Below are 25,508 nucleotides of genomic sequence, written 5' to 3'. Positions count from 1 at the left end.
GTTGTTTTGGTGTCTTTCTTGGAGCTAATATTTCTTAGGGAAGAAAAATGCAGGGGATAGATAATTCTTTAGATGTAAACAGATTGATTCATAAAGTGGCTGAGGATAATTTGTAGATAAAACTACTTACAGTGTTTAGAATCTTAAAATCTGAGATGAGTTTGATTTGAACACTATGAGAAGGGACTAAGAAATAGACAAGGCACAGAAATGATCATACAACATGATAAACAGTTAATATAAAGATTATTAAAACTATGTTAAAAGAAATTTGTTTACTGTGATACAAAGGGGGGAAATGAGCAGACTTTGGCTATATTTAAACTGATGGGTAGCATCAGTTCCCTTTTAAGGCTCTGAAACTCCTTCAAATTCCCTCATGTCTTCTATATGGCTTGAGTCTTTCAGTATCAATGGTTTTTTCTACTTCACCATGTATTGCTTTTATCTCTCTTTTTTGCACTCTATTTATTATTTTTCCTTGTGTTCAAGTTAATGGTAGAATAGAAAGAGGACAAACGTAGTAAAAGCCAGTTCCTTTTTGAAATGCATAGAAATATCATATCACTATGTTTTATACCAGGAACTAACATAGTATTGTAGGTCAGGTATACTTCATAGAAAGAGAGATGAGATTTGTGATAACCAGAGGTGGGGTGTGGTGAGAGAGAAAACTGGACAAAAGTAGTCAAAAGGCACAAACTTCCAATTATAAGACCAATAAGTACTAGAAATGAGATATACAATATGATAAATGTTTAACAATGTTGTATGTTATATATGAAAGTGGAAAGTACAAATCCTTCTATAAGGAAAAATATTTTTTTATATTTCTTTAATTTTGTATCTATATGAAATGATGGATGTTTAACTTATTGTGATAATCACATCGTGATGTATGCAAGTCAAATGATTATGCTGCATACTTTAGTGTATACAGTGCTATATGTCAGTTATATCTCAATAAAACTGGGTAAAAAGATCATTTGGCCTAATATAAAGTTTTATGATTCCCAAGGGAACCTGGACAAAGCCAGATTAGGACAAAAGGCCAGATAAAAGAAAAATTAGGACTGTACTGTTTTTAGGAATTAAAATTATATATTTTTGAAAAAGAAAATAGTTCAAATTTTCTGAGTCTCTGTTTACTTGTAGCATGGGAAGAGAAATAGGAATTTCTTGTGAAGATTAAATTGGAAAGGTTGAAGCACCTGGTACTGAGACAGTATTCAGTACATGTCAGTATCTTTCCCAAGTCTGTAAGTTACTTTAGGGCAGGAAATATGTTTTTCATTCATAATGCCTTGTGCATGGTAGTCTCTAAAAGATCATTTGTGGAATTTAATTTATTGCCCCGCTGTGAAAGCTTAGCACTATCATTTCCTATCTCTTTTTCCTCTGTTACCTTGGATTGAGATAAACATGTTGCTTTCATGAAACTGAGGATTTAATTTGGTATAATGCCATTGTAATATGACTTATTCCATAGAGATTAAAATAGTAAGGGTCAAATCATTTCCCTGGAAACTTAATTATATTTTTTAAAATCTTATTAGCCTGTCTTGTAGCATCATAGTCACAGTGGAATTCTGGTGTGTTTAAGATGGTGAAGTTTCTATCTGTGGAACTCTATCTAATGGCACACAGTGGGAATATGGGAAATAAATGACATAAAGAGAGAGCAAACGCAAATGCATTGCAAATGATATTACTTGACATTTTCAATCACTAATCATTTAAAGTATGTTCTAATTTACTAAAATAAACCAAGAATTCAATTTCTTGTGAGCTCCTTTTGCTTAATTATTGGTAGCAGAACAGTATTCTCTGACACACTGTAATTTGTCTGCTTTGTGTTCATCTGGTATCTGACTTAAAAATGAACAGAAGCCTTCTGATTTAGCAGAACTGATTTCATAACTCATGTCTGTTATAGAGCAGAAATGAATATATGTTTGCTGAACATGCTACATATGCTTTGATCATCAAAACATTAATTTCCTTTTCAAAATATAAGATCTGAGAGCTCTTACTGGCTAAAGTTTGCTAAGCAGATACTTCCACAGGGCCAAGTGGCTACCTTTACATAAATTTGTTTCCGTAATTGAGATGTGAGAAGTCCTTTACTATTGTCTCATTATGATTTGAAATTATACATTCATTGCATTTTTTTCCTTTAAAAGTAGCAGTGTATCCTAAAACATGAAGAGTTAAGAATTAAATGCAGTAGGCGCTTATGTTGGAATGAGGACTAAACAATCTTGTCATTCATGTAATAATGTTGATTGAACTTGATTGTACAGTTTTTAATTCTTTATAATTGTGCCTAATTATCTAATCAAATGGCAGTTAGCTAGCATTTGTTATGTCTGTATTATGAATGGAGAAACTGAGGCTCAGTATCAAATATTTATCTGTGTTATTGGTTAGGAACTTGAGAAAAATATGCCACTATCCTAATGATTTACTTTTGTTTTCAATTTCAGTTTCAAAGAACATTTGATTCTCTTAAAAATGTTTCCAATAAATCTGACCTCCAGAAAACCTACCAGAAGCTTGGGAAGGAGCTGGAAAATTTGGACTACTTAGCTTTCAAACGTCAGCAGGTAGGAGTCCGAGTTCTCCTTGGTGAAGTATGTGAACACTGTAGTCTCGCCTCCCTGCCTGTCAGAGGTTCAGGTGTTTCTGGGGAGACTTATCTTTTAATGGTTAGGGCAGAAATAAGTTGTGCTGTGTGGTGCTGACCTGCTGTGTTCATATGGCTTCCTGCAGCATTTGACCAGGTCTTTGCTTTATAAATGTGCACTTTGGGGGTTTCCACGTGTGCCCTTATACCTCTCTTAAAGAAAGCTCCTGCTGGTTTGTGAAGGTCCAACTACCCTTTGACTAAGGATGCCTCAGCAGCATAAAGGGAACTTCTACATGGTTTGAACAGATGTCTTTTATAGTTGACAGGGGGATATGTGTGGAGAAAAACCACCGCAAGACCAAGAAAATGATGTGGAAATACATACAGAACTAAAGAAGAAAGTCATAAATATATCTAACAGTTTTTTTTTTTAGTTTAGCTTTAATTTTCTTGTTTGATCTCTGAGGATTAGTAAAAATTAGTAAAAATGTGCAAGGTTGAAGGAAAACATTGTTTACAAATCTAAGTCTTTTAGTGTCTTTGCATAGACAAGATAAACTCAGAGCCAATATAGTCTTTTATGGGATTGTGTTTAGAACTAGTATTTTATAACATTAATCATTAAATTCTCTGTGTTTACACACTGCTGACATAGTATAGTAGCTAGCTACTTTCCCCAAACTGGGTCTTTTTCAGTTTCTTCACAGCCACTAGGTGTCAGGATCGTCATGCTTTTACTTTGGTTGAATATTCTGATCAGAACAACCAGTTAGATGTTTAAATTAGGTTGCATGAAATTTGGGAATGCATTCAATGATGGGCAGAATCTAGAAAAATGACTTAGTGACTGACTTCACCGCCAGGCACTGAGCCCATTACTTAAGACTTTCTTGTTGGTGTCACAAAGAATGTATCTCTTTTGCCATTGTCTAATTGACACATTTTGGATCTTTTGGAATAGGGATTTGTAAGCAGTACTTCCTATATTTAGTTACACCTCATAAAGTCAACATGCTATAGTCTAGAATTAGTGACTTGAAAAGAGAATTGTGTTCTAGACTTTGCTTTATCACAAACTTTGCGTGGGCATTTAATCTTCCCATGCTCTTATTTTCCTAGGAGTTATATTTGTTTTGTGGAATATTCTGGGGCAAATGCAATATCTCAGCATGTACTTGATATGAAAAAGGAAACAATATCCATTTGTTTTATTTATTTATTTTATTAGTGATGGCCTAGATATTAGCACATGTAACAGAAAAAGTCTCAGTTACTGAGAACTATTACAGTAAGCTCTCAAATGATGCGCCTTAAAATTCATACTGTGAATCGCTGCTGTGTCCTATGTAGTTTTTAATATAATTTTGTTTCCAAGAGACATATTTTACCACTGAGGGGCACTTGAGTTGGCAGGCAGTAGTCACTGTCCTCTTTTCTTATGTTTTCTCATTAGTGCATTCTCAGTGATTAGATTCTTACATTAGCTGATTGTGAATTTGGAAAAATGTGAATGTTTTAAGGGTGGAAGGGCAGAACTCTGGGAGAACGGCATTGAGCACAGACCGGTAAACTGCATGTGTGTTTGTATACACACACACACTATTTGTTAAGTGACAGCTATATGCCACGGTGTGATTAGTATATTTATGGGTTGGATCATTAAATGCTTATAACAATATAACAAGGTTGGTTTTATGAGCACCATTTTATAGATGAGAAAACTGTTAAAACGATTAAGTAAACTTGATTAAAGTCACTGGGATAGTAAGATATGAAGCTGGGCTTCAAAGAGAAATCAGTCTGACTCCGAACTGGGCTCTCCCCAATATCCCCCTGCAGGGAGCCATGTCAGGGGATAGTTAAGTGAGGGGTTCTAGGCATATAAAGGAATTTTAGAAGCAGCCAGACCTGGGGCTTAAAGACATATTTGAAAATGGTCGTCTGGGAGAGCCTGTCATGGCTCAGCAGTTAGTAAACTCGACTGGCATCCATGGGGATGTTGGTTCGATCTCTGGCCTTACTTAGTGGGTTGAGGATATGGTGTTGCCATGAGCTGTGTTGTAGGTTGCAGATGCAGCTCAGATCCCGTGTTGCTGTGGCTGTGGTGTAGGACGGGAGCTATGGTTCTGATTAGACCCCTAGCCTGGGAACCTCCATATGCCATGGGAGAGGCCCTAAAAAGACAAAAGACAAAAGACAAAAAAAAAAAAATTAAAAATAAAGAAAATGGGCATTTAATGAGAGGCAGAAGACCAGGGCAATGCTCTAGCCCTTTCTTTCTCTCATGCACATTTTCCAATATATACAAAAACTCAAAAGGAGTTTTGAAATTATATTTTCAGACAAAGCTAAGAAAATGTATAAAACTTTATTGTTTGCAATCTTAGTGTTATATCTAGTAACCCCAGTTCTAGTGAAATTTATTCACACAAGGCAATTTTTTAAACTTGAAAGGACGAATCCTTATGAAATGGACTTACCTGCAGTATCGACTCCATCTTTTCCTATATCTAGTGATCTTTTTTTTTTTTTTCTATCTGGAAGAGATGAAAGAGGAGTTGGAGTGCAGTAGTCGGAAAAAGGGTGGTAGAGTAGAAAGAAAGTCAGTGACCAAAGAGTGAAAAAAGAGGGAAGGGGACTTATGGGCATAAGATAAGAGGGATGAAGTGAAAGAAATTAAATTTGTTTTTATACTATATGCATTTAGTAAGTTAAAGCATTGATTTTTGAAGAATTAAAAAAAAAAACCTCAAAATGGAAAAAGAAAAAAAAAAAAAAGAGAGGATCAGGAATGAGGAATGAGGAATGAGGAAGGTGGCAGAGAAAAGACAAACTTTATTTTCCTTTTGCTTCTAATTATAGCAAAGCTTCCTAGACCTTTGTAATATTAACAAAGTTTTTCTATATCAAAACCGCAGAGGAATTGTGTTTCCTGGATAGGTAGGGTCTAAAGAGTCAGAATGTTAGCCTTTCTCTGACCTGGTGGGATTTGTTTTTTATGTCCTATCCTACCCCTGGTAAATTCTCCCAAACCTATACTCACACACTGGTAAGTTTATCCAACTGGAAAAGATTTAGGTCTATAAAATTGCAGTTCGGCAAGAAAGCTTCTGCCTTATAAGGCAGGATTCTTTGTACCAGAGAATTAGTCATGCTTTGTCCCCTGTTCCAACCATATTTATCATTTCTTTTTGTGACAGAACATAAGCTCCATAAGGACAGGGCCTTGTCTGTCACCTTCAGTGCTGTATCCTCTGCAGTGTTCAGCACAGGATCTGATCCATGCAAATACTCAGTAAATACCTGTTGTTGTTGTTATTACTCTGAACAAGGAAGCATGCCAAGAGTTTTGGCCTCAGATTATAGGCAATTAAAATGGATAGGTTTTACCGCAGTTTTAAAATTCGGAAAGTCATTAACTCTTAGGCTTTCTGGATGCCAAAGTCTGACAGATTGTTCCTTGCCTTATGTATTATTTCGGTTTTCTGCTAACATATTTCATTTTCCATCTATTTGTTTAAACAAATACAAAATATCAATGTTACTTTAAGTGTAAATTATGGATGTCCAATGAACTGACTGTATTTTCTTGGACCCTTTAACTAGATCTTATTTTCTGTCCCTTTCGATGTCATTTTAAACCTCATTTTGAGGAATTTCTTTCCTGGGGTCAGATATATTCCTGGAGTAGTTTGCTCTATTTTTTTTTTCCCCCAGGGGTGGGATTATTTTGCTTTCTCTCTTAAGTGTGAGCTTAGTTACTTCTTTTTTTCTTTCTTTTTTCTTTTCCTTTCTTTCCCATTTGTCTTTTTAAAAGAGTGAGTGCTTATACCTCAGCTATTCCTTTGGCTATATTTTAGGTTGAGGCACAAGCATCTCTCCTTTCTCCTAATGTCAAAGAGACTAATGTTGAAAATAGCTTTGGTTGAAAAAGGTGAGAGGAGGCTGTGATAGATGAGGTGGTGGATTTTCTAGGACAAATCAGTCTAAGGTAAATAGATGACAAAGTGGTACTAACTCAAGAATCTGGAGACTTTTTCAGTTTTTACTACATCTGGAGATACAGTTGTGGAGTTTATCTGCTTAGACTGGTTTTTACCCTCCTGGTTGATAATACATAGGAATGGTAAGAGCAAGCTTTGGCTATTACTTAGATCCCAGGTTTATGCATTAATTTGAGAGGTTGTTAATAAGAGATTTCCTTGGGACTTTGGTTTTTAGGAATAAAATAATGTTTGATATTCTGGACTCTAATTCCTTCCTATCTTCTTCTATCCTAAATACTTATAATAATATTATAAGACATACACCCTTTCCAAAGCCTTCTTTTTTTTTTTTGAATCTTTGTAGGAACATCTTTTATAATTTTTCTTTCTATAAAGTTGAAGTATAGTTAATTTACTATACTATGTTGTGTTAGTTTCAAGTATGCATGTAGCAGAGTGATTCAGATATGTATATATATATATAATTTTTCAGATTCTTTTCATTATAGATTATTACGAGATATTGAGTATAGTTCCCTGTGCTATACTCAATTGTATAACAAGTAGGTAATTGTTGTTTACCTACTTTATATATAGCAGAGTGTTTCTGTTAACCTCAGAATTTATCTCTCTAGTGCCCCACTGCCCTGTCCCCTCTTTCCCCTTTGGTAACTGTAAGTTTGTTTTCTCTGTCTGTGAGTCTATTTCTGTTTCATAAGTAGTTCATTTGTATCATTTTTTTAAGGATTACACAAAGAAGTGATATCACATGATATTTGTCTTTGACTTATTTCACTTAGTATGATAATCTCTAGGTCCATCCATGTAGCTGAAAATGGCATTATTTCATTCTTTTTTATGACTGAATAATATTCCATTCTATACATATTCTGGAGGCTTCTAAAGTTCTTTGGTTTAAATTAAAGTTGATATTATTGAGTTGAACATTATGTTGACTGAGTCACATTTACATGGATGTGAAAATATGTAAAATTAAAATCTTGTACTTCAGCTACACATCCATGTTGGAACACATCACAATCCCTGATCTCCCTCTTGTCTCCCTGATCATGGCATGCCTTTCTTGCCTTCTGAACTTTTCACGAGAGTGATAAATAAACTTGGTTTTAGAATATCTAGTCCTTTTCTCTTTTTTAAATTTTTTTTATTTAAAATTTCTTTTTTTATTTTCCCACTGTACAGCAAGGGGGTCAGGTTATCCTTACATGTATACATTACAATTACATTTTTCCCCCAGCCTTTCTTCTGTTGCAACATGAGTATCTAGACAAAGTTCTCAATGCTATTCAGCAGGATCTCCTTGTAAATCTATTCTAAGGTATGTCTGATAAGCCCAAGCTCCCGATCCCTCCCACTCCCTCCCCCTCCCATCAGGCAGCCACAAGTCTCTTCTCCAAGTCCATGATTTTCTTTTCTGAGGAGATGTTCATTTGTGCTGGATATTAGATTCCAGTTATGAGTGATATCATATGGTATTTGTCTTTGTCTTTCTGGCTCATTTCACTCAGTATGAGATTCTCTAGTTCCATCCATGTTGTAGTCCTTTTCTCTTTACTTCAAGTTGTAATAATTCTTTAAAGCCAAATTGAAGTCCAGCCTCCCTCATGACGCTTTATCCTATGACCTCCAGTCTGAATGTAAACTCTTCCTTCTTTGCCATTTTTAACTTGTATCCACATCATACAACTTAGCATCTGATTGATTATACACTCATTGAAGATCCACATAGTACAAGTTACAGTGTGGGATTTGTAGTCAGCAAAATCTTAGATTGTTTGTTCTTCTTTAGGTACTGCAGTTTCTTTGAAAATGTTAGGAAAACAATACCTAACTTATAACCTGTTTTGAGAAAACACGATATAAAGTATGTATGTGCTTTAAATCCTTTAAAATACATAAAGGAGTCAGTAAATAAAGGACTTAGCATAGTGTCTGGAATGTGGGTAGTGTAAGTTGTTATTATGTTTTTTTTGTATTATTCTCATCAGTCATCTTCCTAGATGGTTGGTAAGTTCCATAAGGATATGCTTTCTATTTTATATACATTTGTACCTCACATAGGGTCTTGCACTCTTAGAAACATGTAAGGTGGAATGTTTTTGGATATATGCAATATAGTGGTTGGTGATCTCTGTCATAAAAAATATTGATACCTTTTAAGAAGGGAGTCACACTGTTTGATTCTAATGTGTTTTGAGGCAGTGTCTCTTGATGGGCAGTGAAATTAAGGTCCTGAGTATTGTGCTATGGCAATCTGACAGAAGTAGGGTGTTAGACCCAATGTTCTGGATAAACCCCAACTTATGTAATAATTGCATCCTATGTGCCTAAACTTCCATTGTAGTTCCAGGTGGTACCATTCAGCACAATATTGTTCTGTCTTTAGTGATGATATTCAGGAGTGAACATTGTTTTTTTTTTTTTCTTCTTTTTCTGAGCTTAGCGAATGAACCCCTTTAGATAACTCCAAAACCTGAAGGGTACAAAATTCCTTATAGAATAGGAACTGAATTTAACACAGTTCCTTATCAATGAAGAAAAATAAATATAAATCAGATAAAATTTATTTAGTAAGAATGACTATAGGTTAATACCTTGCACTGAAAAATAAAATTCCGGATGGATAACAACTGGCCATGTAGAAAAGAACCTTAGGCTTACTCTGGACAACAACTCTAAGGGACATAAAACTACAATGTAAGGTTCCTGTGAAATCAGTGCCTAGCAAAACAAAACAGATAGTTATCAGGTTTGTTTTGGTGCTATAGCACATAGAGTAGATGAACTCAAGTAACAGTCTATTTTAGTTGAATTTAATTTAATTTTACTTTACTACTTTTACTTTATTTTATTTTAGTCTTTTAGGGCTGTATCCACGGCATGTGGAGGTTCCCAGGGTAGAGGTTGAATCAGAGCTATAGCCTATGCCGCAGCTACAGCGACACCAGATCCGAGCCCGTCCGAGACCTACACCACAGTTCATGGCAAGGCCGGATGCTTAACCCACTGAGCAAGGCCAGGGATCAAACCTCCAACCTCGTGGATACTAGGTCAGATTCGTTTCCACTGAGCCACGATGGGAGCTCCAAGTAATAGTCTTTAATCATGTAATGACTTATAATAATACAAATGTTATGGATCATCTAGGATAAGGGGATGTACAATGACAATGCACTGGCTGTTTTTTATCTGTAAGGACAGAGTAAGGGAGAACTAGCTTCCCATATATGTTAACACTAAAATGGAAGTTGTAAATATATTTTACTTAAGACTTTAAAAATAAAGTACAGGAGAAGTTCCCGTCGTGGCGCTGTGGTTAACGAATCCAACTAGGAACATGAAGTTGCGGGTTCGGTCCCTGCCCTTGCTCAGTGGGTTAACGATCCGGCGTTGCCGTGAGCTGTGGTGTAGGTTGCAGACGCGGCTCGGATCCCGCGTTGCTGTGGCTCTGGCATAGGCTGGCAGCTACAGCTCCGATTGGACCCCTCGCCTGGGAACCTCCATGTGTCGCGGGAGTGGCCCAAGAAAATGGCAAAAAGACAAAAATAAATAAATAAATAAAATAAAGTACACATGTATCTGGGATTATTTAGATGCAGTTTAAGGAAAAATGTAATTAGGACCTGAACGAGTATTAAGAGAGATGCTAAATTTCTAGACTATAAGCAATTTCTAGTTCTATAAGCAATAGATTCACTTCAGTTGTCTTTGTTAGATGAAGTATATTGATAGCTTCATTGGAAGAAGATATTTCCCTTCCTTATTCTGTAATTAATGCAACCCTTTTCAAAGAATTCTGATTGAATCATTCCTTTTTAAGAGTAAGTGAACCAAAGACTGTTACATTAAAATATTCATGTCTATCTTAGATGATATTGTTTATTTGCCCAATCAAGTAAAATGATTATTTTTTTCTTAAATTTTAGGTTTTATTTATTTATTTATTTAATTACTCAATGAATTTTATTACATTTATAGTTGTACAACAATCATCACAACGCAATTTTATAGCATTTCCATCCCAAACCCCCAGTGCATCTCCCCACCCCCCAACCTGTCTCATTTGGAAACCATAAATTTTTCAAAGTCTGTGAGTCAGTATCTGTTCTGCAAAGAAGTTCATTATGTCTTTTTTTTTTTTTTAAGATTCCACATGTAGGTGATAGCTTTTGATGTTGGTGTCTCACTGCCTGACTGACTTCACTTAGCATGATAATATTTATAAAACTGTTTGTTGAAGATCCCAAAGCATTTCAGACATCACTTAGAAATTGCACTGGTATTAAAAGTGTTGGATTACAATGCAGTGTGCTACAACAAAGTTCAAACCAAACCACGTGTGCTTAATTTTGTCCACTGCATATGCAGTTCCATTTTTATTCAGTTGCACACAGTTGTTTGTCTCCCAGGAAAAAATAAAAGAGATGGCAATATATTTATTCTTCAGTTTTCTGATGCAGAGAGGCAGAGAGAGATAGAGAGGGAAAAAAGTTTGGATACATCATTCAAGGTCATCCTGAGTCAGTAGCACGTTCAGAATTAATATTCACATTTCCTAATTTCTGGCTTATTGCAATAGGCATTCAGCCATTTTCACTCTTCATAAACTGCAGATCTTTATAGGGTGATTTCTTTTTCTATAGTTACAGTCTGAAGTTAAAAAATCTTATGGATTTTTATTTAAGAATCTCACTCTGTATTTAAAAACAAATGATCAGAATGAGGCATATTATGTATTTGTTCTCCTTCTAAAATTTGATTTCCACATTGGATTTAGTTAACAGTCATGACAAGTAAGTATTTCTATTAAATTAGTAAAGTAAAAACATTATAGAGACATCTTTTAAGTTCTAAGCTTTGTTATTTAATTTCCGCCAGTTGTTTCAGGGTTTAGTTTATTGGTGGCACTTAGGTAGAAAGCTTTGAATCAAGCAGGAACCAGCTGATTCTCATGCACCAGAAAAGATTTATTATTTTTTACAAGGTTATTTGCTGTATGATAGTTTGCCTTATGGGGAACTTATAGCTACTTTATAGTGGGGAATGTTTATTGCAGTAGTTAATGCTTTGTTATAAGTTGTTTTCAATATTTACAATGCTGATAGGAACTTTAGAGGTGGTAAAATCTTTAGTGTTTGCATCAATGTGGCAGTTATTTGTGCATGTCTTGTATTGACATACTTAAGTTCATATGATTATCAGTGAAAGTTAGTATTGATGAATAATTAAAGTTATAAAGAGTTAACTCTGAAAATGATATCTTCTCTAGTCTATTTTGTAGCTTGAAAATGACCTCTGTGAGCGAATCAGATAACTCTTCACTGCTAAGATTATGACCTATGGTGGCTTAAGATGAAAACTAAAGAAGGTGTAGAAGAACCAGTGAACCTTAAACTAAGGAGTCTTTAGAATTCATCTAACTCAATTGTTTTATTTTAGAGATGAAAAAAATCAGGTCCAAGGAGATTAGATATCTTGCACAAGTCTATAAACTTTGCTAATGGCAGAGGTGGGAAAATAACCGGAAGTGATATTTTCTTAGGTTCTTTTCTGAGTCTTCTAGCATAAGTCAGCCAATTGTATATTGACCCTTCATTATCTCTGGTTTGTATTTTGAATGTAACTATGGATGCCTTTAACATCTCTATATACATATAAATTGTATTAGACATTGAGGAACCTGTAAATGGAAGTCATTCAGTAGTGCCATTTTTTTTTTAAAGTAAAAAGACAATGCAATAATATTACAACATTTTAGAGGTTGTAATTATATGTATCACCTGGTTCAACCACTTCAATATACGGATAAAAAGTAATACAGAAAACATCATTTTGTTCTTTTCTATTGCATATGAATTTAATTTCTTTAATTTCTAGATCCTGTGCCCTCTAAACTAGTGTTTCCCACACTTTAATATGTGTACAAATCAAAAGGGGAATTTTATTAAAATACAAATTTTGATTCAATAGATTTGGAATGAGACTGGGGAGTCAAACAAGCTCTGCAATAATGCTAATGCTCCTGGCCCAGGGACCACACTTCCAGTATCGAGGTATTTTATTTTTTTCAGTTTTTTGTCTTTTTAGGGCCGCACCTATGGCATATAGAGATTCCCAGGCTAGAGGTCAAATCAGAGCTGTAGCTGCTGGCTTACACCATAGCTCACAGCAATGCCAGATCCTTAAGGAGTTGAACTTGCATCTTCATGGATCCTTGTCAGATTTGTTTCTGTTGAGCCACGATGGGAACTCCTCAAGGTATTTTAAGTAATAAATTGCAAGAGAGTGTGCTTTCTAGTTGTGTCTCAAGAACCTAATACAGTCCCTGAAACATAGTAAGTACTTAATAAGTATTTTGGATTTGAGTTATGATCCAGTAGTAAGGTTTGTGTCTATGTTTGAATATAGAAGATACTGCTATCCTTACTATAATATTCTTTTTTGTTGTTGTTGCTTTTTAGGACTGTACATGTGACATATGGAGGTTCCCAGGCTAGGGTTCAATAGGAGCTACAGTTGCTGGCTGCCAGCAATGCCAGATCTTTAATCCACTGAGTGAGGCCAGGGATTGAATCCACACTCTCATGGTTCCTAGTTGGATTTGTTTCCGCTGCACTTCGATGGGAACTCCCTTACCATAATATTCTTTATTGCAAATTTTATAGTTTATTTTCATGTTTCACTGTCATAAGAGAGGACATGTGTTTGTACATATGTATTTTTTTATGGATTAAATATTTCAGTAGTTGTGGAAGTTGTCCTTGATACATTTTTGCCACAAGTAAAAGATTGAAATGAGAGCAGCTGGGTCTAAGGTTCAGGAAGCTGCAGAAGAGAGAGAATGTAGTTTTTTAACCCTGCAGTGCTCATTGTGACTTGGCCAAACTAACTGTGGGACCAGCTGGTATTGACTCAGCAGCATTTGTTCAAGAAAACTAAACTCGGTCACATACTAACTATACAACTGATGAAAATGATAATCTCAAGCATATGATTGTTAATTTTGTGTATCAAGTTGTGCATCTTTACCTGAGTGTATAATCAGAAAACATCACAATGACTGTGACTGTGTCCTTGTGAGGAAGAAGATTAAGGCTCCAGCTCTCTGTGTTAATAGTTGTTCCCAGAGCATGCCTAGAGTGCTATTGGCTAAAATTCAAAGGAAGTGTTGAAGCTGCTTAGATGAAGCCAACAGTTCTGCTGACAGCAGAGCTTTAAACATGCACACACCAATCATGCAGCCTTTTGTAGATGTTAAGCTGTTTGTTTTTAAGGGACTGATTGCCTGAGGGTTAATTTAATATGTAATGAGAAATTCAGCTTTTCCTTTATTTTTTAAAAACTTACTCAATTTTTGCTTTCTAAAATACCATATTTGGACAGTTTCAAGTTTGCTATTTAGGAGGAAGCTAATCAGCTTTTATGTAATTTCTTATGCTCCAAATATGACAGCAGTAGAAATACATGCTAAAATACATCTTGGTGAGGGGAAATTATCACCAGCAGATGGAGCAGTATTGCTGGCTTGCTGCACATTTTGTTCAGTGATTTAGAAGGTTATATATGTATAAGTTTTCTTCCAAGCATTCTGGCTTCAAATGAAAAAAAATCAATCTCATATTACAAGAATATTAATTTTCTTCAAAGTAACATCACGTTTTAGATGGGATGTCTTTGGATTTTCAAAGACAATGTAAATAGCTTTTCTTCTGTGGGCAGCTGACACTTGTATTCACTGACCAAATTAATTATATTTTGCTTAATATTTTAAGTATCGCCTAGGGGATTTTAGTAAGATGCTTTAATAGACCTATAATTTACATTGTAGTCTTAACTTACTTTTTATGAATGTAATTTTTTTTCTCTATTGTAGTGTACAGCGTTAATACATGCTAATATTTTCTATACACATACTGCTCATATTATTATAGCATCTGGTTATGCCAGAGTTAAGTATTTATCATCTATTCCATTATAAAATCTTTGTTCCAAAAGAGCTGCATGAGCCTATTAGATATATACACAATTAAGTAGGTAATGATCTGTGGCTGCATCCATACAGCAACAACAGCTGACCTGTAGTTGGTCTTCCAAATGTGGTGCCGATTGTTGTTAGGAGTTACTTAGATTAGGGGATGAAATAGTTTTGATTATTCTGAGGGCTTTTTTTTGGTGCTCTGAATTTAAGTTACACATTTTATTTTAAATTTACTTTTTGTTTAATGAAGAAATTATAGTTTTTCCTCACTCTAATTCAGATATTGGTATTTATCTCTTGTGCTAAGCTCTCTCTCCAAATATTGGGAGTTATTGAAGCCTTTCTCAATACTTTCATTGATGCAGAATGAATGCTCCACCAAATGTTTCATCACAGATACTTGATGCATTTCTGTTTTCATCTTGTTTATATTTATAAAATTAAAAATATTTGAGTTTAGGCCTCAATGTTAGAGTCACTGAGAATAGTTAAGATATTTTTATAATTTTGATAGTCATCACATGTGAATTTAGAGAAATGAAATGTGGTAAAATTACTCTGGAAAATCTCCAAGTTTTGGGGCTCTTTTTTTTGGGTCAACTTTTGAGTCTAAGTTCAAGGCTCATTTTCTCAGGATAAAGGGAACACTTCTCACTTTGGATCAGAAAGGCAAGTCCTGGGGTGTGATATAGTGTCATGTGAATAAAGAGAATTGTTGGTAGGTAGCAGTGTGCATTCATTGAGAAAAACTGGGCAGAAAATTTTAGCTTGCCTCTTGTTCACTCTAATAAAAACACATCTATACTAGATAGTGAGAGTAGACATAGTTAATATCAAAAAGGCAACCAGAGAATGATGTTTATTTTACTTAGGTCACAAGAAACATGCAATGTAATGACTAAGCTTCAGTAATGGACCAAGTGTACCTAAACTGTTTTAAACTCAGAAGAAGTTATCTTTTTGGAATCTCTTTGTAATATATCACAAAACATTTTTTTCTTAAAAACAGAAAAAATCTTAGCTTAATTTTTTTTGAGAAAATAATGGGTTGGAATTAGATCCATGAAAAAGAAAATAGTATATCAGCAGTAGGGTGTTTATGAAGGGAAGGAAACAAATTATATTGTGCATTAAGTAATGTATGATAAGTAAGTTAGCACTTGTGAACATGCGTTGCTCATGAGTGACTTGTATCAAAGGCTGTGCTTCTGCTCCACACATCTGATTCTGCAGATATAGAGTATATCTTGATATCTTTGTCACTCTCTAGTTTCAAGAGGGTTTGGAATGGTTTATTTCTTATCCTTGCTATAAAAACAGTTTGCCTACATTCCTGCTGTACAAAGTCAGTAATTTCTTAATGTCACTAGGATGTCAATGTGAAAAAAATTGAGGATAAGAAGTTCCAGGATGTTTGTATATATAGAATAGATGCTATCATCATACATTTTAAGGTATTTTTTTGCTATGGTTCTATATGAGACCTGAGGTCAGGGAACACAATCCAAGATCAAGCTTTTGGAGTAGACTTAAAAAAAAACTATTGAGGATGCTGAAGAGCACGGGGAGTTGCAAGTATTTTTAGGATAGATAGATGAGACTGGTAACATTATATTTATGAAATTTGGCATTAAAACATTTATTTTGAAGATCAATAAACTGAAAAGAGCATTAACACTCTAGAATAATAAAAAATAAAGATTGACATATGTTGAAGGTGGAATGCATTGTTCCTACAAGTCCCCTGAAAATAAATGTGTATCAGAAGAATTATAGACACTAGAAATAATACATAGCTTATGATTCTTAATGAAAATTATGGTCAGTATTTATGTACTACATCTCATTGTGAACTATATTCCAAAATTGATGGAATTAGGACAGTGCTAAGAATACACCTAATTGCATCGTTACAAGAAATTAAAAATTTCTTCATAACAGATAACCATGTTCTCAAAACAATAACTCATTTCATATATGGCCACTTAAGTGAATGTTCTCCTTAACACAATTATGCTCTAAAACCTGGCTTTACAAAATGTTCTCTTGGGCCAGGGCTAGAGTAAACAACAGTGGATGAGAGCTTCCTCTTGCTGAAAAGGAAACTCAATTATTATGCAGTGATTTGGGAAGTTTGAATTTTTTTTAAAGCAAATGCATTAAAAATAATGAGATAATGATTAAATCATATAGAAACCTGGAACTTTGTTTCAGTAAAGGCAATAAGTACTTTTTTTTTTTAAAAAAATTATCTTCCTCCTAAGCACTAGCACAAGCCATACATTCATAAATAAAATCTCAGCAATGTGTGAGGCTCATCTGCTGAAAATAAAAAGGCATATATGAGTCTGTCACAGAGCAAGATAAAAGTTGTGTTCTTTATGCATGGAAACCATTTTCTACTAGGAAGCGTTGTTAAAAAAATAATGGAATTGTAAAAAAAGTGAATTTATGGACCAAGGATAAACCCTTCCCAGCATTATGTAAATATTTTCTACTAGGGTGCTCTGATGTAAGAAACACACTGTGCAACATTTTACTTTAATAAAGAAAAAAATAGGTGATAATTATTCACAAAATAACAGAGGGACTTCTAGTGTACAGAAATGTTCATTTATAGATTATTGGCAAAGAGGTTGGAATGTTAGGAGATACTGCCTATTATTAGACACTACAGTAATAAAGATTCTCACCTCTGAAGCTGTGGAAATGACTAATGTACAGGTTAGGTACTTAACTTACCGAATTTTTGCAATTACTGTGTGATGGGAATGTTATTTTAGGTTTGTGATCTGGACCTTGTAATGATGGTTGAGAGCAGGTTATATTTTGATAGTGTCTCAGAAGACCAGGCCTGTTGGTCCTAGTCCCTACTCCCTCTTTCCTTTTCCAACTTCTTATGAAAAAAACTAAAATGGAACTCTTTTTTTTTTTTTTTTTTTCAGGGCTGCACCCATGGCATATGGAGGTTCCCACACCAGAGGTCGAATCGGAGCTGTAGCTGCTGGCCTACACCACAGCCACAGCAATGCTGGATCCGAGCTGAGTCTGTGACCTGCACAACACATGGCAGTGCCAGATCCTTAACCCCCTGAGTGAGCCCAGGGATAGAACCTGCGTCCTCATGGATACTAGTCAGATTCGTTTCCACAGAGCCACGACGGGCACTCCTAAAATGGACCTCTTAATGTACAGACAGTGAGATTGTCTGGAGAGAGTGCCAAAGGCATACTGTTTAACAAGGAGAGATGTGGATGAGCACATTGTAACTATGAGGGGAAAATGAGTTGTTGGTAGGGGAACCAGTGGTCTGGCGAGCACACAGTAGCTGCTAAAGGGTTATTAAGAAGGGAGATTGTTATGGACAAGTTAGAGTTTAGGGAAATAAGGAATTGGGGTTATCTTCCTGGAAGCAAAAGGCAGGATTGTGTGGCATCATTTTACTTTGAGACATTAATTATATTCTTTTTTCTATTTTCTGTCCTGGACCCACACTGGGAGGGAAGTTTCAAATCAGGCCTAGATAATAAAAAATAAATGCTTGATATCTTGCAAGGAGAGGCAAGGAGGCATGACCGGGTTGTCTTTCCCCCTCTTTCCTGCTACTCTAGGAAACAGCCTCCAAGCTGGAGAGAAGGAGGTGAGTTGGATGGGAATAGAAGAAACTTAGATGTTGTTTTGTTCCAGTCCCCTACCACTGTCTACTCTCCCAATCCCCTAGGGTGGGAGGGATGTAGGGATCTGAGGACAGAGTGAGTGTTTTCTGCTCTGATGTCAGCTAATTTTTTTTTTTTTCAGTTCTGAAATAGTGTGGAAGGGCATCAGCTAACTTCCCTGGGACCACAGTGTGGAACAGAATTCATCTAAAAGAGGGAGTAGGGGAGCCTGGTCACATGGAGGTGACAAGGGAAGCAGATAGAAGGATGGATGAGGGGAAGGTGTAGCTGACCTCCAGTATCATCAGTGCCGCAGGAAGGAGTGGCGACTGAGGGAGCACTCAGACTCATGTGCTGAGTGCTGTCCAGTGCTAAACACCAGGTGGGCAAAGTTGCATCAGGAACAGGAGGCCAGTGAAGGACCAAGGCAGATCCAGATGGATGTGTAGATGGCCATCTTCCCAACTGTCCTTTGTAGGTAGCTGGATGAACCATTCTGTGGCTTAGTCTCATCCTCTGGAAGGAGGAATCAAGAGAAAAATCTCAGAGGGATTTAACCTGAATGTGATTGAATTATGAAACTCAACAGCTAGAATCTAATTTATGGCACAAATGAACCTTTCCACAGAAAAGAAACTCATGGACTTGGAGAATGGACTTGTGGTTGCCAAGGGGGAGGGAGAGGGAGTGGGATGGACAGGGAGTCCGGGGTCAATAAATGCAAACTATTGCATTTGGAATGGATAAACAATGAGATCCTGCTGTGTAGCACTGTGAACTATGCCTAGTCACTAGTGATGGAACATGATGGAGGATAATGTGAGAAAAAGAATGTATGTGTGACTGGGTCATTTTGCTGTACAGTGGAAAATTGACAGAACACTGTAAGCCAACTATAATGGAAAAATAAAAATCGTTACAAAATAAAACAAAACTCAACAGGAGTTCTCTTGTGGTGCAGCAGGTTAAGGATCTGGTGTCACTGCAGTGACCTGGATGGCTGGATATGATTCTTGGCCAGGGAACTTCCACATACTGTGGGTGTGGCCAAAAAACCCCCAAAACACCTCAACAGACTGAGAAATCACTGAAATGGGCTGGTTTATGTGAAAAGAATTCAATTCAATTTTTAAAGAACTTCTCTGGAACCTATTTATTGTATAAAAAAAGTACATAAAAATCTAGGTGGTTTGGTATCTGCTGCCTTTTTTTTTTTTGCCTGTGGAAATTCCCAAGCCAGGGATTGAACCTGCATCACAGCACCAACCTGAGCCACAGCAGTAACACTGCTGGATCCTTAACCCACTGTGCCACAAGAGAACTCCCTGCTGCTGTCTTTTCTAATGTACTCTTCTGTAAATTATGGTGAAGCCTAAAAAGGAACCTTAGATATCTTTTCCAGGAAGCATGCCTTTGAAATTGGTTGATTTATTTTAAAGAAATCATGAGATGCTCCTTCTTTTTCACTTAGCATTTTATTCAAAGGATGTTTCTGAAATTAAACCCGTAGGAGTTTAGCCAAAATAGTGCAGTGACACAATGATGTCATGTAGAGGGATGTTGTACTGAGTTAAATAGCTCTAATTATTAGCAACTTTAAAATAATAAAGCAATTAAAAAAATCAAGCTCATTTCTCTACTTCAGTAGAATGCAGTTTGATTATGTGAAGCATTTCACCTGGTTTGGATAGTTGGCTTTCAGTAGCTATTTTAAGATCCTAATGTCACAAGTCTCCTTTCCTTATACTTAAGTTTTCTCTTGTGTCCCAGAATAATCCAGTGTTCTGGATCCCATTTCCTTCTGTTCACTGAGGTCCTTGTTCCACTAAGAATGCTTATTTTCTCTTTACTTTCAACTTTCCTACCCATTTCTCCCCCTAGCATTTTAACCTATTAAATTTTGGTCCAAAAAGCAACTTGAATGGCAACCTTTATTGTCCTGTCTCTCTACTATTTCTTGTAGCAAAGTTTTTGAAAAAGTTTTAGGTGAGTTAACCTGCTTACTAACTATATTAAGTTCTTTGATGGAAGTAGGGAATTGAATATTTTCTGTAGGTAATTATTAACTGGCATTCTATTCTCATTAAGTATCACATATCATAAGAATTTCAAAGTTGACCATGACAATAAATGAAAACAAGTAATATAAATATAGTTTTTTTTCAAATAGGTGTTAAGCCTATAAAACCCAACTCTTAATATAAAGCTATGCTATAAAAACATTCCTTTCATATTTTTTTTCCCCATGAGTTGGGCTAGGTGAGGCTTCAGTAAATAGGACACCAAGGAAGGTCCTTCTTAGTAAAGCTATCTTCAGAAAGCCCAGGTGTTTTTATTGCTTCCATTCAATAAAAATCTTCAAACTGCATTCAGGTTTAGAGAAATCTGTTACTAACATTTTTGTTCATTCCCTGGACATGGATACTTTAACAGTTTTGAATTATTAAATGTAGGGGATGGACGTTTTCCATAATGCCTTTTTTTGATAATTCCTATTTTTTCATTTTAATATGAGTTAGATGATTTGCCCTATTTTGACCAGCTCAGCAGCATTGCCAATGAATTCAGTGAGGAAATGGTTTTATCAGCAGTTGTAAGTGCCAGTTTTAATAATTGTTTTGGATGTTTTAATTATGTGCTTGCCATTTTCTCCTTAGCAGTTGTTGTTCCCAGTTCTTGGAATCTTTTTCCATTAGAGCTTCCTAGCCTAGTTCCTTCTTACAACTCGGGTTTCAGTTTAAATATTACTTCCTTAGAGAGGACTTCTCTGATCCATATAAGGAAGAGTGTTATTCTTTGTAACATTTATCACTGTATGAAATTATCTTGTACCTTCAATTTTTTTTGGTTGTTTATTGCCTGACTTTCCGCATTAGAATATAAACACTTTGTCTCTCTTGATCTTGAGTGGTGCTCAATAAATACTTGTTGAAGAAATGAATGATAGGAAAGGTTAATGATACTAGTGAAATACCAGTGAATCAAAAGTCAAACCTTTTTTTTAAATTTTTTTTATTACTCAATGAATGTATTACATTTATAGTTGTACAATGATCATCACAATCCAATTTTATAGGATATCCAACCTATAAAAAAAACACCCCAGTGCATCCCTCCACAAAAGTCAAACCTTTCTAAAGAGGGTTTGTATATAATACCTTTTTTTTTTTAAAATCTCCAATTTACTTTTTTTACTTCTCAGTAATTGGTTTCTGCTCTTTAATTACACCAACACTGTTCTTACTATAATCATGGATCCCACTGACATTTTTTCAGATCTTTTCTATAACGGGCTTAACACTAACTGGCCTTCCTTCCTGTAAATTCCAGTTTTCTTTCTTTCTTACTTTATTCTTTCAAAAATTCTTCCTATTTAGATAAGTCTCAAATTCTTTCTGAGTAAATGTTGATATTTCCTGGAGTGTGACTACTTTTCCTTTTCCTTCCTCTTCATTTATCTTTCTTCTACACTCTCTGTATACCCTATCAAGTAATTCATATATGGACTCAATAATTGGCTCTAATCTGATGATTGGATGATTCTCATATCTTCATTTCCACTCCAGATATTTCTCAACAATGCCAGACTTTGTCTGGTTACTTAATGGGTTTTTCCAGATCAGCATATCAAAAATAAACTATTATCTCATCTTGTCCTCTGTTCCTATGCCTTCTCTCTACTTGTATTTACCGCCTTAGCAAATACCTGCTAATTGATTTTCTTGTATTGTTTTTCACCTCTTTCTAATTCAGCCTATATATTTTTGCTAGAAAGATTATTTAAAAATGCAAATCTGAGCATGCCCTCATGTAAAATCCTTCAATGGATCTCCATTGCCTTTATCGATTTATTTATTTTTATTTAATTTTTATCTTATATTGGAGTATAGTTGATTTATAATGTTGTGTGTTATTTTCAGGTGTACAGTAAAGTGATCCAGTTATATATATACAAATATCCATTCTTTTTCAGATTCTTTTCCCATGTAGGTTCTCCATTGTTTTTGGAATAAAATCCAAATTCTACAAGGCATTTAAGATCTTTCATTATCCTTTAAGAGCAGTATCAGAATATTTATTGTTCTTTGGTTATATCACATTTCCTCTGGTTTCATGCCTTTTTGTGATATTAGACAAAATCTATATGATTATTTTCTTCCCAGAGTCTCCTGGCCTAGCTCTTGCTTATACTTCAAGTTGTGGTTTTGACTGCTCCAAATTCGAAGTAGATGCCACTTTATGGTGGTGTGAAAGCATTCCATGCATACTTTTATCACCTCACTTGTCCTACTATACTTTATTTTTCTGTCTCCTTTCACCATAGTATAAGTTCCTTGAAGTCAGAGAAAATTTTTTTCTCTCTGTTCCCCAAATACCTACAACAATGCCAGGAGCAAAGTTTGTTTTAATATTTTAATATCCAATTGTCAAGTATTTTAAGTAATTGCATAGTTATGTGTGTATGTATTTCTCTCTCTGCCTCTCTCTCTCCCTCTCTTTTTTTTTTTTTGGTGTTGTTCGAAAACTTTCATAATCTTCTGAGGCTATTTAATTCAGTTTGGAGTATTTTGTTAGCACTTCCTTTTGTTTCAGTATTGTTTTTTTTTGGGAGGATGTTTTCATTAAGTGAATTGTGTTGATTCTTCTTTCTGTTTTCTTCTCATATTAGTCCTGCAAACTTAGATTGAGCCTTGGCATTTCTGTGATGGTTTGGAAGGGTGTACAAGATTCCTAATTCAATCTCTTTTCTTAAAGTTGTAAAATATAGTTCATTTCCTGGATAGCTTTTTAAAGAAGGAGTGGTGGAGGGAGGGGTTATTAATCCTCAGTTTAGAAAACATTCTTTTGTCCTACAGGATCCTGAATTTCCCTTTTTAATATTTTTATGTTCACTGTGCAGTTTCCCATTAGTACTTCTCCATTCCTTTTTACTCTCTGCTCCCATAAAGCCCTCCTAAGCCTGCCTCCTAGAGTCCTGGCACTGCTCCTTCCCTCTGGTTGGCTCTGATCTACCAGGAGTTTCCCCACCCCCACCCCCTCCAGTATTTTTGCAACTAGGGTGAAATAGCTCTTTCTAGCTGTGATTTCATATCAATTGTAAATATCGCTATGGGGTTCGCTAATATTTTTCATGCAGTTTTCTTCCCTAGACTGTCCTTGACTCCAGGAAGGCTTCTATCAAGGTGGTGAGGCACGGCATGCTGGGATTTGGTCTTAATTTTCTATTTACATGTAATTTGAAATTTAGATCATTCTCTCTTTTTTAGTTATGTTAAAGGCATAGGTTTTGTGTACAGGCATATCTTGTTCTATGGTGCTTTGCTTTATTGCACTTTACAGATAACTGTTTTTTACAAATTGAGGGTTTGTGGCAACCCTGCCTCAAGCAACTCTGTTGGTGCTGTTTTTCCAACATCATTTGATTGATTCATGTTTCTGTATCACGTTTTGGTAATTCTCACAATATTTTCATTATTTTGTTACATTTTAAAATCCAATAATGCCTACTGAATAGCAGTTTATTTAAAAATTTTTTATTTTTTTATTTTTTTAATGTTTGTCTTTTTTGCTATGTCTTAGGCTGCTCCCGCGGCATATGGAGGTTCTCAGGCTAGGAGTCAAATCGGAGCTGCAGACTCCAGTCTACGCCAGAGCCACAGCAACGCCGGATCCGAGCCGAGCCTGCAACCTACACCACAGCTCACGGCAACACTGGATCTTCAACCCACTGAGCAAGGGCAGGGACTGAACCTGCAACCTCATGGTTCCTAGTTGGATTCGTTAACCACTGCGCCACGACGGGAACTCCTAAAAATTTTTTAAAATTAAAGTCTAGTTGATTTACAATATGCCAATTTCTGCTCTACAGCAAAGTGACTCAGTCATACATGAATATACTATTTATTTTCTTTTTAGGGCTGTACCTGCAGCATATGGAAGTTCCCAAACTAGGGGTCAAATTGGAGCTACAGTTGCTGGCCTACACCACCGTCACAGCAAATGGGATCTGAGTGGCGTCTGCGACCTACACCATGGCTCACAGCAACGCTGGATCCTTAACCCACTGAGAGAGGCCAGGGATTGAACCGAAATCCTCATGGATACTAGTTGGGTTTGTAACCTGTTGAGCCATAATAGGAATGCCCTACATTATTTTTTAAATATTATTTCTCATCATGGTCTATCTCAGGGGATTGGATATAATTTCCTGTGCTATACAGTAGGACCTTATTATTTATTCATTCTAAATGTTATTATTACATTTATAATGGTGACCTGTCATCAGTGATCTTTATTATTATCACTGCGACATGTAGGCGCAGATGATGGTTAGCATTTTTTAGCAATAAAGTATTTTTAAGTTATGTATTTTTAAAAATATAATGCTATTGTACATTTAATAGACTACAGTATAATGTAAACATAACTTTTATATGAACTAGGAAACCAAAAAATTTATGAATCACTTTATTGTGGTATTCACTTTATTGCAGTGGTCTGGAAATGAACCCACAATACCTCTGAGATATGCCTGTAGTTTTGCTTTTTAATTTTTTCAGAGAATGTGCTGGGAGATTTGAATGTGTGTGGCTTTTATTGTTGCAGGGCTTATGTACAGAGAAAGGAGACTCTGAGACTTTTTATAAGGAAGCAGCATTTATTCGTGCCTGCACTGGCTCAGTGAATTAATATCCAGAGGCTGAGCCTGGAAGGCAGTGGGGTATTGCCCTATATACCTTGTTAGTTTTCCCCCTACATCTAAATTTCTTTGTCTCCCTTCTAAGGTGTCCTATAAATTTTGAGCAGACAGTTATAGATATGCCTGTGCTCATGGATACAGGTTATGCTTCATTGTTGCAGAACTGCTATTGGTGCGCAGATGTTGGTGTTGCGTGTTGCCTTCCCTTTGTTCTGGGAGGGCCCTTCCTCCTCCCCACTATATTATTACCTTGGCTAGTCAGATTTTTATTCTATATGTTTAAAAGGATTGAAAAACAATGTTCCCATTTATGTCCTAGTAATATTTGTTTTTTTCTTTGAAAAATATAATTTGAAATATTTTTAACTGTTTTGACATTTCTGTTTGAATACATAAATTGGCCAACAGCATCAATTTAAAAGAAAAATAAGATGCTGACCATTAAGAAGGGAAGTGAAAAGATGAGAGTTAGTACCAGTTTTACTCTTGTCCTCAGATTAGGATATGGGTGATAGTATGCAGATTAGGGTCTTCACTA

General features: G+C 35.6%; 1 protein-coding gene across 1 annotated transcript in view; it reads left to right on the top strand.

Moving 5' to 3' along the window:
* LOC125116965 (catenin alpha-3-like) overlaps positions 1-25,508 on the top strand; it is a 453,580-nt gene that overhangs the window by 128,191 nt on the left and 299,881 nt on the right. The window contains exon 6 of the mRNA XM_047762661.1: positions 2,487-2,606. Coding sequence (XP_047618617.1) covers positions 2,487-2,606 — 120 coding nt within the window. The remainder of the gene's footprint in view (positions 1-2,486; positions 2,607-25,508) is intronic.

Source organism: Phacochoerus africanus, chromosome 15, assembly GCF_016906955.1.
Source record: "Phacochoerus africanus isolate WHEZ1 chromosome 15, ROS_Pafr_v1, whole genome shotgun sequence".
In the NCBI taxonomy this organism is placed as follows: Eukaryota; Metazoa; Chordata; class Mammalia; order Artiodactyla; family Suidae; genus Phacochoerus; species Phacochoerus africanus.
Note: the sequence above shows the minus strand (reverse complement) of the source record. Positions and strands in the feature narration are given on the sequence as shown.